Source organism: Streptopelia decaocto (genome assembly GCF_964273445.1).
Source record: "Streptopelia decaocto genome assembly, chromosome: 14".
NCBI lineage: Eukaryota > Metazoa > Chordata > Aves > Columbiformes > Columbidae > Streptopelia > Streptopelia decaocto.
Genome location: NC_138669.1, coordinates 5173819 through 5185996, shown reverse-complemented (window position 1 = coordinate 5185996; position 12178 = coordinate 5173819). Strand labels below are relative to the sequence as shown.

The 12178-nt window shown below is 48.7% G+C and overlaps 2 protein-coding genes across 5 annotated transcripts in view; both read left to right on the top strand.

Annotated features, from left to right (window-relative positions):
• LOC309445868 (oxidative stress-responsive serine-rich protein 1-like) overlaps positions 1-12178 on the top strand; it is a 174741-nt gene that overhangs the window by 45474 nt on the left and 117089 nt on the right. The gene's annotated exons all lie outside the window — the stretch shown is intronic.
• ZNFX1 (zinc finger NFX1-type containing 1) lies at positions 17-12121 on the top strand. Of its 3 annotated transcripts, none has more exons than XM_082065051.1 (14): positions 17-104; positions 585-704; positions 1419-3500; positions 4275-4406; positions 4655-4803; positions 5022-5165; positions 5488-5605; positions 5819-6063; positions 6183-6322; positions 6634-6788; positions 7471-7616; positions 7985-8095; positions 8770-8865; positions 9626-12121. In XM_082065051.1, the coding sequence occupies exons 1-14, from the start codon at positions 98-100 to the stop codon at positions 12056-12058; spliced, it is 6078 nt and encodes a 2025-aa protein (XP_081921177.1). In that variant the 5' UTR covers positions 17-97; the 3' UTR covers positions 12059-12121. The 3 variants fall into 3 exon arrangements, with proteins under 3 accessions (XP_081921177.1, XP_081921178.1, XP_081921179.1); XM_082065052.1 differs by having other exon boundaries at positions 31-46; XM_082065053.1 differs by having other exon boundaries at positions 52-67.

The window sequence follows — 12178 nt, the reverse complement described above, 5'->3', positions numbered from 1 at the left end:
GCCCCTGGGCGGAGCGGAGCCGAAAGCGGTAGCGCCGGGGCAGCCGGTACCGGAGCGGGGGCGAGAGGTGGTGTGCGGGGTTCGCTGCCCGGCGGTGATGGCCGGTACCGAGGGGCTGTAGCGGGCGCGTCTCGCCGGGATCAGGGGTGGGCGCGGGGCTGGGGTCGAGTGATGCCCGACGGGGCCGGAGGAAGGCGGGGGTGCTGCTTCCCTGGGAGCGGGCCGGGGCTCCGGGATGGCGGGGGACGCTGCCCGCGGGGCCAGGGGGGGAAGGGGGCGATGCCGCCGGGAGTGGGGCTGGGAGAAAGCGGGGGTGCTGCTCCCCGGGAGTGGGCTGGGGCTCTGAGCGTGTGCGGGGCGCTGCCCGCCGGGACCGGGGGAGGCTGGGCGGCGCTGCCCGCCGGGGACGGGGAAGGGCGGGGTCGACGGGGCGGGCTTTGCAAGGAACTGGAAAGTGAAACTTTCGACGGGGCGGGCTTTGCGGGGAACTGGAAGGTGAAACTTGCGGCGGGGCGGGCCCGGCGGCTCCCGGGCCGTGCGGGAGCGCAGCAGCGCCGAGCCCGACAGCGCTTGGTTTTGTGCAGGAGCGGAGCAGCCGCCGGTGCCCGGGGAGCTGCGAGGCGACAAGGAGGAGTTACTGGGCCGAGCGATGGAGGGTGCCGGCGAGAAGCCCTGGTCCCGTCGGCCCCGAGCTGCAGAGAGAGGTGCGGGCTGCCCGGGGAATGCGGGGCAGAAGGCTGGGGAAGGCCTGGGGGTGGTGCTGGTGCCGGGGGACCCCCTCCTTCCCTGCCCGTATATGCTGAAATTTCCTCTCAAGCCTAAATTCCAGCGTTTCCTCACTTGCCCCGGAGTCTGGTTGGGGCGATGCAGTAATCTGTTTGCTGTTTCTGCTAGTACATTTACTGTTTCTGCTGGTCTTCATCGCTTCCCTAAATGTTCTGTTAACAGCGTGACAGAGGCTATATGGTTTACACTTCCTGCTACTCTGAGAGGCTGGACTTTGTCTGCTTCTGTGTTCTAACTGTGCTATGTACAGTCAAAGTCAGCTGCTGCTGCCTTTGTCATTATTTCAGTGACAGCTGCCTCCTGAGGAAATCCTGTTCTGGGCAGGAAGCTTCACCTTTGGCCTTTCTTAATTTTGCTTTCTGTTCTGTGGAGAAAGGTTTAGGTTTTTAGTGTTTTCATGGCTTAACAGTTCAAGTGAACTCTAGGTACAGCTCTCTTTAGCCATGAGAAAAAGGTGCACAAAGGAAACACCAATTTGAAAGTCTGGGAGCAAATATAATGGTAGTTTTCGAACTTGATGCCAAATGTCCAAAATATGCTGAATATCAGCTCATGTGTTGGTGTTGGGAAGTGTGTTAATGTGGTTGATTTATAATTAAGCAGTGTCTTTTTATTTATTTATTTTTTTTAAGGGCACACAGATCATTTGGATACTGGCTTTATACGAAGAGGCAGAAACAGAACAAATAATCTGTCAAGCCAGGCAGCTCAGTTAGGGGCAAGCCCCAAAGCCAGTGACTACACTCTTCCACCTGGGCAAAGAGAGGAGAGATGCGATCGTGGGAGGGTTCCTCGATCAGGCAATGATAAACCGAGAAACCAAGGTGGGCAGGCCAACAGCGGAGCCACCGGACAATGGAACAAGCAGGAGAATGAGGGAAGGAGAGTGAGGCATCAAGGTGGACAAGTACATGAGAGGTCCAAAGGACCCTGGAATGAACAAGAAAATGAAGGAAGGGGAAGGAGGTATCAAGATGGACAAACACGTGAGAGGGCTAGAGGACCCTGGAATGTGCAAGAAAATGAAGGTAGGAGAAGGACCTATCCAGGTGGACAAGCCCAGGAAGGAGCTAGAGAGCTCAGGAATGGTCAGGAAAATGAAGGTAGGAGAAGGACCTATCAAGGTGGACAAGCCCAGGAAGGAGCTAGAGAGCTCAGGAATGGTCAGGAAAATGAAGGCAGGGGAAAGAGGATGCAACCTCAGGAGAATCCTCATTTCTACCAGAACCCTACCCCAGGTGGTGCCCAGCTCAGTAAGCAGCCTCAGCAAGTCAAAAGGATTGGCTATAAATTCCTAGAAAGTCTCCTCCAGAAAGACCCTTCAGAAATTGTCATCACACTTGCTTCCAGTTTGGGTTTGAAGGAACTTCTTTCCCAAACCGCTATGAAACCCAATTTCCTTCAGCTCATTTGCCAGGTGCTTCGGAAAGCATGCAGCTCCCGAATGGACAGGCAGAGTATCCAGCAGCTTCTTGGACTGGTGAAGGAGTCCAACTTTCTCAAGATTTGTCTGCCGCAGTATGTGTCTGACATGATGACAGAAGCAGTTCCTGCTGTACGTCACCAGTACCCTGTGCACATTAGCAACATCATTTCACTTCTTCAGGACCTGATCAGTATTTTCCCAGCCAGCTCTGTGCAGAACATCTCCATTCTCTTGACAGTCTTGCCAGCATCCATAAATACCCTGAGAGCGTCTGGTGTGGACATCACAGAAGAAATAGAGAACAATCTAAATAAAGTCCAGATGCTCGTGCAGCATCTGCAGGAGAAGAGACGTGAAGGCACACTGAGGGCTGATAACTATACTCTTCTGCAGCCTCAGACTGATGGTCAAGAAGAAACCTATCGTACAATGACCCTTTATCCGACATATAATGAGATACACCACGATGAGAAACCCTTTCTACGTCCCAATATTGTTAGTGGAAGATATGAGAGCACCAGCATTTATCTTGACACCCATTTCCGTCTTTTGAGAGAAGACTTCATAAGGCCTTTAAGGGAAGGTATCCTGGAGCTTTTGCAGAGCTTTGAGGACAAAGGTTTGAGAAAAAAAAGATTTGATGATATCAGGATCTACTTTGACACACGGATTATTAGACCTCTCTGTTCCCCCAGTGGTATTGTTTACAAGGTCCAGTTTGACGTAAAGCCACTGAAGTTTGTACGATGGCAGAATTCCAAACGGTTACTATATGGGTCCTTGGTCTGCTTGTCCAAAGATCACTTTGAGACATGCCTTTTTGCTGCTGTTTCTAATCGTGATAATGAGGAGGTTGCTAATGGGATTGTGCAGCTATGTTTTACTGCACAGAGCCAGGCACTGCTGGCAGAGGTTCAGCCCTCAGACTCCTTCCTCATGGTAGAGACAACTGCCTACTTTGAGGCCTACCGGCATGTGCTAGAAGGGTTACAGGAGATCCAGGAAGAAGATATCCCATTCCAGAAGTACATTGTGGAATGTGATGCGCAGGTGAAGAGCCCAGCATACCTGACAATGGATACTGCCTACAACTTTGCACCCTTGATGAAAGATCCCCTGCCAGATGAAGAGACACACACTGATGGTTTGAGAATGCAAAGTGTCCAAGTTCTAGATCCCAAGCAGTGGCCTTCAATGGAAGCCTTGGGCTTAGATGAGTCTCAGATGCAGGCATTGAGTCTTGCACTCACCAAGGAGCTGGCTATTATCCAAGGACCTCCTGGGACTGGTGAGAAACATTTGCTTTAATTCTCTGTCATTTAAGGAGTTCTTCTTGACTCCACCATTTAGGGAGATTAACTTCAGAGAAAGCCAGGTGTACTGTCTCCAGAGCTTTAGTCCCATGCCTAACTGATGCTTGAGTAACCCAGTTAGCATGAGCTGTGGAGAAGAAGATTAAAATATCCTCGAATACCCATATCTGATGTCGTGCATTGCCGGCTTACTTGCATGCGCTGTTGGCTCTGCTCGTGTATTGGGTTGAAAACTTTTCAGCTATCTTTGATAACATGGTACTTCTTGCTGTCCTGTTTGTCTTTATAGCACATTAGAACCTTGGGAGTGTTCAGCCATGATCCCCTGTCTGAATAAAACATTACAAGGTTAACTGTAATAGCTTCAAATGGTACCTGAACTCAACGAGCACTACTGCTTGCATTCCACTAGTATGTGGATGTTTCATGTGCAGCCAAATTTCTTGTATGAAGCCAATGCCAGAGTGGGCTGGGGGATGCAGTGGCAGAGGAAGCCCTGGATCCAGATTCGGGGTGTTAACCAGAAAACAACATTCTTGTCAAGCATAGCCTTGTCCAACTACAGGCCAGAAAGACACTGTCATACTATTTCATCACATTTTGCAAACTAGTTGCTTCTGGGGTCAGCTTTCTGGGCACAGACTTGCAACCTAGAAGGAAGTTTTCTATCTGGTTTTGATGATTCCTGTGTTTCAAGGCACCTCGTAGAGGGTGGATTACCTTTTTCTGATTCTGAGCTTGTTTTGCAGGGAAGACTTATGTGGGTTTGAAGATTGTTGAGGCTCTCTTGACAAACAAGCATGCGTGGCAAAGCACTGTCCAGAAGTCTCCCATCCTTATAGTCTGCTACACTAACCATGCACTGGATCAGTTCTTGGAAGGTAAGAGTACCTGATAAGTCTGATGGAGGATCAGGTGTAACTCTTAGTCTGCTCATCTTCTGGCATGATGACCTGCCCTTTTGGCTTTTTCTAGTGACTCTAGCCCCATTGACATATGCACTAAGAAAACTTCACTCAGACCAATCCAGTGAAGCATCTTCAGACAAAGGGTGTTCTCCCTACCCCTTGTCCTACTGCAAAAAACTGAGCTTGCCTCTTTAGTACTAATATTTCTCTTTCATTCCCAGGAATATACAAATTCCAAAAGAATGGAATGGTGCGTGTTGGAGGCAGAAGTAACAGTGAGGTCCTGAAGCAATTCACCTTGAGGGAGCTGAGGAAGAAGTGTGGATTCCGACACAACTTGCCAATGCATCTCCGCAGAGCCTATGTGAATGTATGTGTGGACTTCACTGGAGATGATGGGACTGGGTCTCCTGTGGGCTGAAGGAGTTAACTAAACATGCTCCACACCTGTTCTTTCACCTTGTCTTACACTGAAGTCAGACTCTTAATTCTTCTGACCTTGTTCACTTTATCAGTTTCTTGTCCTGCTGTTTCTGAAGTTTATTTCTCTGAGTATGATGATGCCTCCTTTCTCTTTGTTACACGTAGATAACCAGTGAGATGAAACAGGCTGAGCAGAAGCTCCTCGAAGGAGCAAAGCACTTAGAGTGCACAACATACGGAGTTCTGCATGAGCGCCACTTGGAAGCATTCATTGCACCCCAGCACTGGAACAGTCTGATGTATGGTGTGGTAAGAGAGGTCCCTTTCTTCTGGATCAAGCAGTCCCAATGTACGCTTACTGCCCTTTCTGCTAATAAGTCTGAGGTTCCCCCAAGCACACTTCTTGGCATTATTTGGCTACTAGGAAAGTGAAGGAGAGAATAGCAAGCTGTGACAGCAGTCTACACCAGGCAGAGGCTTTAAATTTTGCTCCTTTAAACTAGAGTTGCTAAGTGATCTTTATCAGCGTAACAATACAAATGCCCAAATGAAAGCCTCTTAAACTGCTTTGGCATCATCCTAAGACTCTGAAGTGTAATAGGCCTGGCTGATTTGACTTTCCTTTTATTAGGATGATGAGGAATTTCACTACAGTGCTTCAAAACACTCAATGATTCTGGAGTGGCTGGGCCTTGGTGTAACTGTCTTCACCCAGACTGCGGCAGAGAACACAGGGGCTGACAATCCAGGTAAAAAGAAGCAAACGCAACCATAGAGAATTTTTTTAAGCAGTGCTGTGTACCAGAAGAGAGACACTGCTGCTTCACAGACACTGAAAGTTGCATGATTCTGTAAGGCTGTAGAAAGAAGATTAATGTTAATTTCCACATAGTGCTGAGTACTGCACTGTGATTCTGCTGGAGTGGCTGTGGCTTACTGCATGTGACTGGTGACTCTCACAGGTGGCCAGCAGGAGAGAGAGAGAGACTGGGAAGGTGGAGCAGAAGAGGAGCTTTTGGAGATCGCAGAGGAGGCTGACCTGATTCAAGCTGACAGAGTGATTGAGGATGAAGAGGCAGCAAAGCCTCAGGGAAGGAAGGAGGAAGAGCACAGAGCTGTTCATGAACTAGCCAGCATGCTGTTGGCTATGAAGCTGGAGGACCAAGAAGGAACAGCTCAACGACAACACAAGACTATGGAGTGGGAGGTAACTGCGGGCACTAGCATGCTCTGGCCGTGCTTGACTGTGTAAAGAATAACATGGGGATGCTAACACAGAAGAATCTTTGTGCTGTAACTGCTTATTGGGGAGCTTTTTTTCTGCAGATAACTGCTGCCCAGAGGAAGAAACTGAAACAGAAGATGAAGGTTGAGCTCCGTAAACTGAGTGCAATGACAGAGTTAGAAGCCAAGGCTATTCAGGATTTGTGGCAACTTGACCTCAGCTCCCGCTGGAGGCTTTACAGGTGACAGAGCTATTTTGCAGGGTCTGTCAGGCATTTCCTAGGACTGTTCCAGCTTGCAAACTCATTCTGCCAAGCCACAGTGTTTCTGTCCGTGACTGTTCAGCTCCTTCTTTGAACATGCTTGTTCTTACCTTCCCTGTATCGCACAGGCAGTGCTGTCATCTCCACTGTGTGTGTTCAGGACTAAGTACATAAGCTAATAATCCCTCACCCAAAAGAGAGAGAGGAAGTTTTGAACTGAATCCACTCAGAACTTCTGGATCACTATCCTGTGTCCCTTGCTGTGTGTGATAATGACATTTTCTTCTCAGGCTTTGGCTGCAGACCTATCAGCGGGCTATTCGACAGAGGATTCTGCAGCACGAGCAGCAGTATCAGGCAGCAGCAGAAAGGCTGACAGAACTGAGGCTGCAGGAGGATCTCTGCATTCTCAAGGAGGCCCAAATTGTGGGGATGACAACTACAGGTGCACAGCAGTTGGGAAGCACACCAGTATTGCACTGCATCCAGTAATGGTTAAAGGGCCTTGTTTCCACAAGATTAGTATCACATGCTGCTTGAGAGCCTTGGTCAGGCTCTGCATTAATCTGTGCCTGTACCTAATCTGTAATCTGTACCTAATCCCTGACTCCCTTGGCAAATGTGGCTATTGTGTGAGTTGTCAGTTAACTGCATGAGCAGTTTCTGTGCACTCTTGCACTCCCTCCATCTCGAGCAGCATTCCTCTAATAGAAATGCTCCACTTCTTGTGCGTGAGTAAAGCACAGCTAATATCTGCACTGCTATCCCCACAACACCTTCTGGTGATGGGAGTGTATAGGTCATTGCAATATGACTGTTTGGAGAGACAATTTTAGGTTTATTTACATGTGTTGATCAATGTAGTAAGTAGGTATCTCTTGTCTGAAGAGGGGTTTGGGAAAGGCCCGAGGCAGGCATAGGACTCTAACCCCACCTGCATTCCCTGGTAACTTTTAATGTAGAAGCCATTCTTGGTGCAGTGCTGGTTTAAAGTTCAAAAAGCTGAGTCTTAAAATGGGGAATCTTGGGAAGAACCCCAGTCTTTTATGGGACACAGCCAACTCCCCTCCCTGAAAATTCTTTATGTAAATATATTCTGCTAAGGTTTATCTTCTGTCCTTGCTCAGGTGCTGCAAAATACCGTCAGATCTTGCAAAAAGTAGAGCCGCGAATAGTCATTGTAGAAGAGGCAGCAGAGGTGCTTGAGGCTCACACCATTACTACTCTGAGTAAAGCTTGCCAGCATCTCATCCTCATTGGAGACCACCAGCAGGTAACATCCATGAGTAGTGCCTCTAATTGTTGTGCAAATGAACTAGAAGCTTTTAAGCAAACACCATATGTGAAAGGTTGCCAGGACTTACTGCTCCCCAGCTTCCACAGGTACCACAGGGCCCTTCTCCTGTAATTTTAGAGTAGAGCTTCTGTGGGACCTGTCTTTCCATTAACTGAAGCATTTTTACATGTACTTGTATCCACCTCAGTTGTGACTATATCTGACTTTGATACCTGGCACTTCTGCAGGAATCCAGTGCCTGACGTTTCTATGGGGAACCAGTGACAGAAAAAGAGATGAGTGAAAAATCTTGCTAATACATAGGAAAGTGCTAAAACATGGATCTCCTATCCCTTCTCTTTCAGCTGCGGCCTAGTGCAAATGTATACGACCTGGCCAAGAACTTCAATCTGGAAGTCTCCCTCTTTGAACGGCTGGTGAAAGTCGATTTCCCCTTTGTCTGTCTGAAATACCAAGTGAGGAAGAGCTATAAAATCTCCATTGCATTTGCATTTAGGTTGTTTGTAGTACACTTAAGTTTATATTTCTATTCAGGGCAGCCTAAAAGAAAAGAATGTGCTATTTAATTCCCAAGAAGAACAGTAAGAGCTGCCAAACTGCCTCAGTCTTCCAGTATATTTCTGTTACTCTGCAGCACTGTGGCTCCCACATGTTTTAGTGCAGTGAACATGGTTTATTGTGGCATCTGAAACTTCCAGAACTCTGGAGACTGACAACACAAGTCTTCTCAGGCTGCTTCCTGCTAAATTGCTATAATCATCTACCTTGGTGCCTGGAGAAGTTAATTCTACCTCCAGCAGTCCTGTATTAAAACTACCCGGAGGAGGTCATGTAGTGGTTAGGATGAGGTGCTGGCTTTTGTTGTCTGTAACAATGTTCTTAGATTTGCTCTGAAACCAGCATTCTTATTACAACTTTGCCAAATTACTTTATCGGAGATACTCTGCTACCCCCCTGTAATTGCTGGTGGTGGCAGCAATGGGGCGGGTGGGGACTGGGCAGTGCTCCCTTCTTAGTGGAAAGTCACCCGTGTCCTCTATTCAGCCAGTCCGTACAGTGGAACAATAGAATATGGACGGGGAAATATACGGTGCACCTTTCTCAGAACTGATCCAGCTTTGTTTTTCAGCACCGCATGCGTCCTGAAATTGCCCAGCTTCTCAGTCCACATATATACCAGGAGCTGGAGAACCATCCCTCTGTCCTGACGTATGAGAACATAAAGGTGAGCTTTTGGCAACCCAAGCAATTGCTTTTGTCCCCTGTTACTGGCTAAAATGACTTTCTGTAAAATACAGTGTTCAAGGATTTCAAATTCTTAGATCAAGTACAATTATTGAAACATATACCTGAATCAAGGAAGTGTGTGTTAGAGAATTAGGCAAGTAATTTGTAGTTCTTCTGGCATTAGAGATGGTGGACACTGGAAATGGATCCAGTGCTGAGGACTTTAAAAGAATGGTGAAAAATGGAAGGGGGACCAAAAGAATTGTAGGATTTTAAAAGCTGTGAAGAAATCTTAAATGAAAGACTTGAAGTATAATATGTGAAACTCCAGCGTAAGGTAGGTGACTTGATTACCGGAGCCTTCCTTGCTTGGGTTCTCTGGGCATTTTATCTATACACAACATCTGCAAACAAGATCTGTTCAGCTTAAAAGTATAAAGCAATCACTCTTTTCTATACCTGAAAAGGAACAGTAGAAACAACTCTGAAAAGATAGGGAATAAAATAATCCACAGGAACTGACTTCATATTAGGATACTGAAATGTCACTAATGGGCTGAAATGTGAGTAATAAGTTTAAATTCCTGTCTGATGAACACATTATGGAAATCCAGGAGGCAATCACCTCAGCATGCAGTAACTGCATATTGCAGTCCTCTCCTGAAGAGTCCTCCCGTCAGTGGATAATCAGGGACATGGGAACAGGCTGCAGTGACAGAAGCTAGAACTGTGTCTGATATTCCTTTCTCTTGTTTCAGGGGGTTTTATCTAACCTCTTCTTTGTGGAACATGACTTCCCTGAGCAAGAAATTCAGGAAGGGAAAAGCCATCAGAACCCACATGAGGCCCAGTTTGTAGTGGAACTGTGCAAATACTTCTTGTGTCAGGACTATCTACCTTCTCAGATCACCATTCTCACTACTTACACTGGACAGCTTTTCTGCCTGCGTAAGCTCATGCCAGCCAAGACCTTTGCAGGTGTGAAGGTTCATGTAGTAGACAAGTACCAGGGGGAGGAGAATGATATTATTCTGCTGTCACTTGTGCGGAGCAACAAAGAGGAGAGAACTGGGTTCTTACAGATCCCTAATCGGATATGCGTAGCATTATCCAGAGCTAAGAAAGGGCTGTATTGCATTGGAAATATGAGAATGCTTGGCAAGGTTCCTCTCTGGAGCAAGATCATTCACACCCTTCGTGAGAAAGGTCACATTGGTGCCTCATTGATGCTTTCCTGTCAAAACCACCCTGAAACCAAGACGCTGGTATCTACAGCAGCAGACTTCAGCAAAGTCCCAGAAGGAGGCTGTAGTCGTCCCTGTGAATGCAGGTTGAGTTGCGGACATGTTTGCACAAGGGCATGTCACCCCTATGACACACAGCACAAAGAATATCAGTGTCTGAAGCCTTGTCAGAAGGTGCTCTGTGCAGATGGGCACCGCTGTATGCGGTTGTGTTATGAGCCCTGTGGCCCGTGCATGGTCAGAGTAGAGAAGACTATTTCAAAGTGTGGGCACCTGCAGATGGTGCCGTGTTCTACTCCAGACAGTGAGTTTCTTTGCCAAGAACCTTGCCAGAAAAAGTTGAACTGTGGGCACACGTGCAAAAAATTATGTGGGCAGGAATGCACTCTGTGGTGTCCCGAACTGGTCGCAGTCACCCTGAAATGTGGCCACAAGCAGAAAGTTAAATGCTGGATCACTGAGGAGATGAAACGTGGGAAGCCTGTGGAATGTAAGACCAAGTGTTCTGCTACACTGGAGTGTGGTCATGTGTGCTCAGGTTCCTGTCATACCTGCTTTGAAGGGAGATTTCATAAGCCATGTAACAGCCCGTGCAAGCGCTTCTTGGTCTGTGCTCACAAGTGTCAGCAGCCCTGTACCACAGAATGTCCTCCCTGTCAGCTGCCGTGTCAGAACCACTGCGTCCACAGCAAGTGTCAAAAGAAATGTGGAGAGCTCTGTTTTCCATGTGCTGAGCCATGTGAGTGGCAGTGCCAGCACTACCAGTGCACCAATCTTTGCTCTGAGCCGTGCAACAGGCCTCGCTGCGATGTGCCGTGTGCTAAGCTGCTGCGCTGTGGTCATCCTTGTGTTGGATTGTGTGGAGAGCCATGCCCACAGAAGTGCCTTATTTGTGACCGTGAGGAACTCACCCAGATCTTTTTTGGCTTTGAAGATGATGCAGATGCTCGATTTGTACAGCTTGAAGACTGTGGCCATGTCTTTGAGTCCCAGGGCCTTGACCATTATATGGATGAAGATAATGATGTCATTAAGCTTAAGGTATGCCCTATCTGTCAGACACCTATCAGAAAGAATTTGAGATACGGTACTGCTGTGAAAAGGTGTCTGGATGAGATAGAAAAGGTGAAAGAGAAAATCCAAGGCCCAGCACAGGAAATTGAGTCTAGCAGACAAAGACTGCAGGCTGCACTGACGGGGAATGCTGTTCTGCAGAGGAATCTACCCGTTAAGTACCTCATGTTAGAAGATAAACTAAAAGCTTCTGATCTCTCGACAAAGAGTATCGGGCTAATTGAGAACCAGCTTAACTTCTACAAACGTATAGCGGACCTAACCGATTCTATAAGCAAAATTGATGCAAGCGAGAGGCAAGGCCTGAGAAAGCGGCTGGATGAAGTCCAGGAGTGGCTGGATAAACCACGCCTGAGTTTCACAGGACAGGAGCTCTCTGACCTGCAGTCTGAGCTCCAGAGACTGACCTACTTGCTGAGCCTCTTGTCGAGATGCAACGGTGCGAGTGCGCGGATCACACCAGCGCTCGCAGCAGAGATTGCGGGGACGCGCAAGATCCTGGAACAGACAAAGAAATTCACAGGGGAGGATGAGGCTGCGGTGAAGAAGGCCTGGGCCAGGCTGAGCGCGGCCCTGCCCAGCTCCGGGCTGGGCATCTCTGAGGCTGAGCGGGTGCAGATTGTCGGAGCCATTGGCTGTCCCCGCGGCCACTGGTTCAAGTGCCGCAACGGGCACATCTACGTGATCGGGGAGTGCGGGGGCGCGATGGAGCAGAGCCGCTGCCCCGACTGCGGGGCGCCCATCGGGGGCACCAACCACACCCTGGACAGCAGCAACAGCCTCGCCTCCGAGATGGACGGAGCGACCCACGCCGCCTGGTCCGAGACGGCCAACAACCTGCTCAACTTCGAGGAGCTGCAGCGGCTGCTGTAGCGCTGTCCCCGGCCGCTGCGGCGGAGCCGTCCCCGTCCCCCGCAAACAATAAAGTGTCGCTAAGCCGGAACGCCTCGTCTGTCGGGCGGGGCACGGGCGGGCCGGAAGGGGCGGGGCACG

Coding starts and splice junctions, on each gene's coding strand:
- ZNFX1 (XM_082065051.1), top strand. Junction 705..1,418: donor GCCCCGAGCTGCAGAGAGAG/GTGCGGGCTGCC, acceptor ATTTTTTTTAAG/GGCACACAGATCATTTGGAT. Junction 8,866..9,625: donor TGACGTATGAGAACATAAAG/GTGAGCTTTTGG, acceptor CTCTTGTTTCAG/GGGGTTTTATCTAACCTCTT.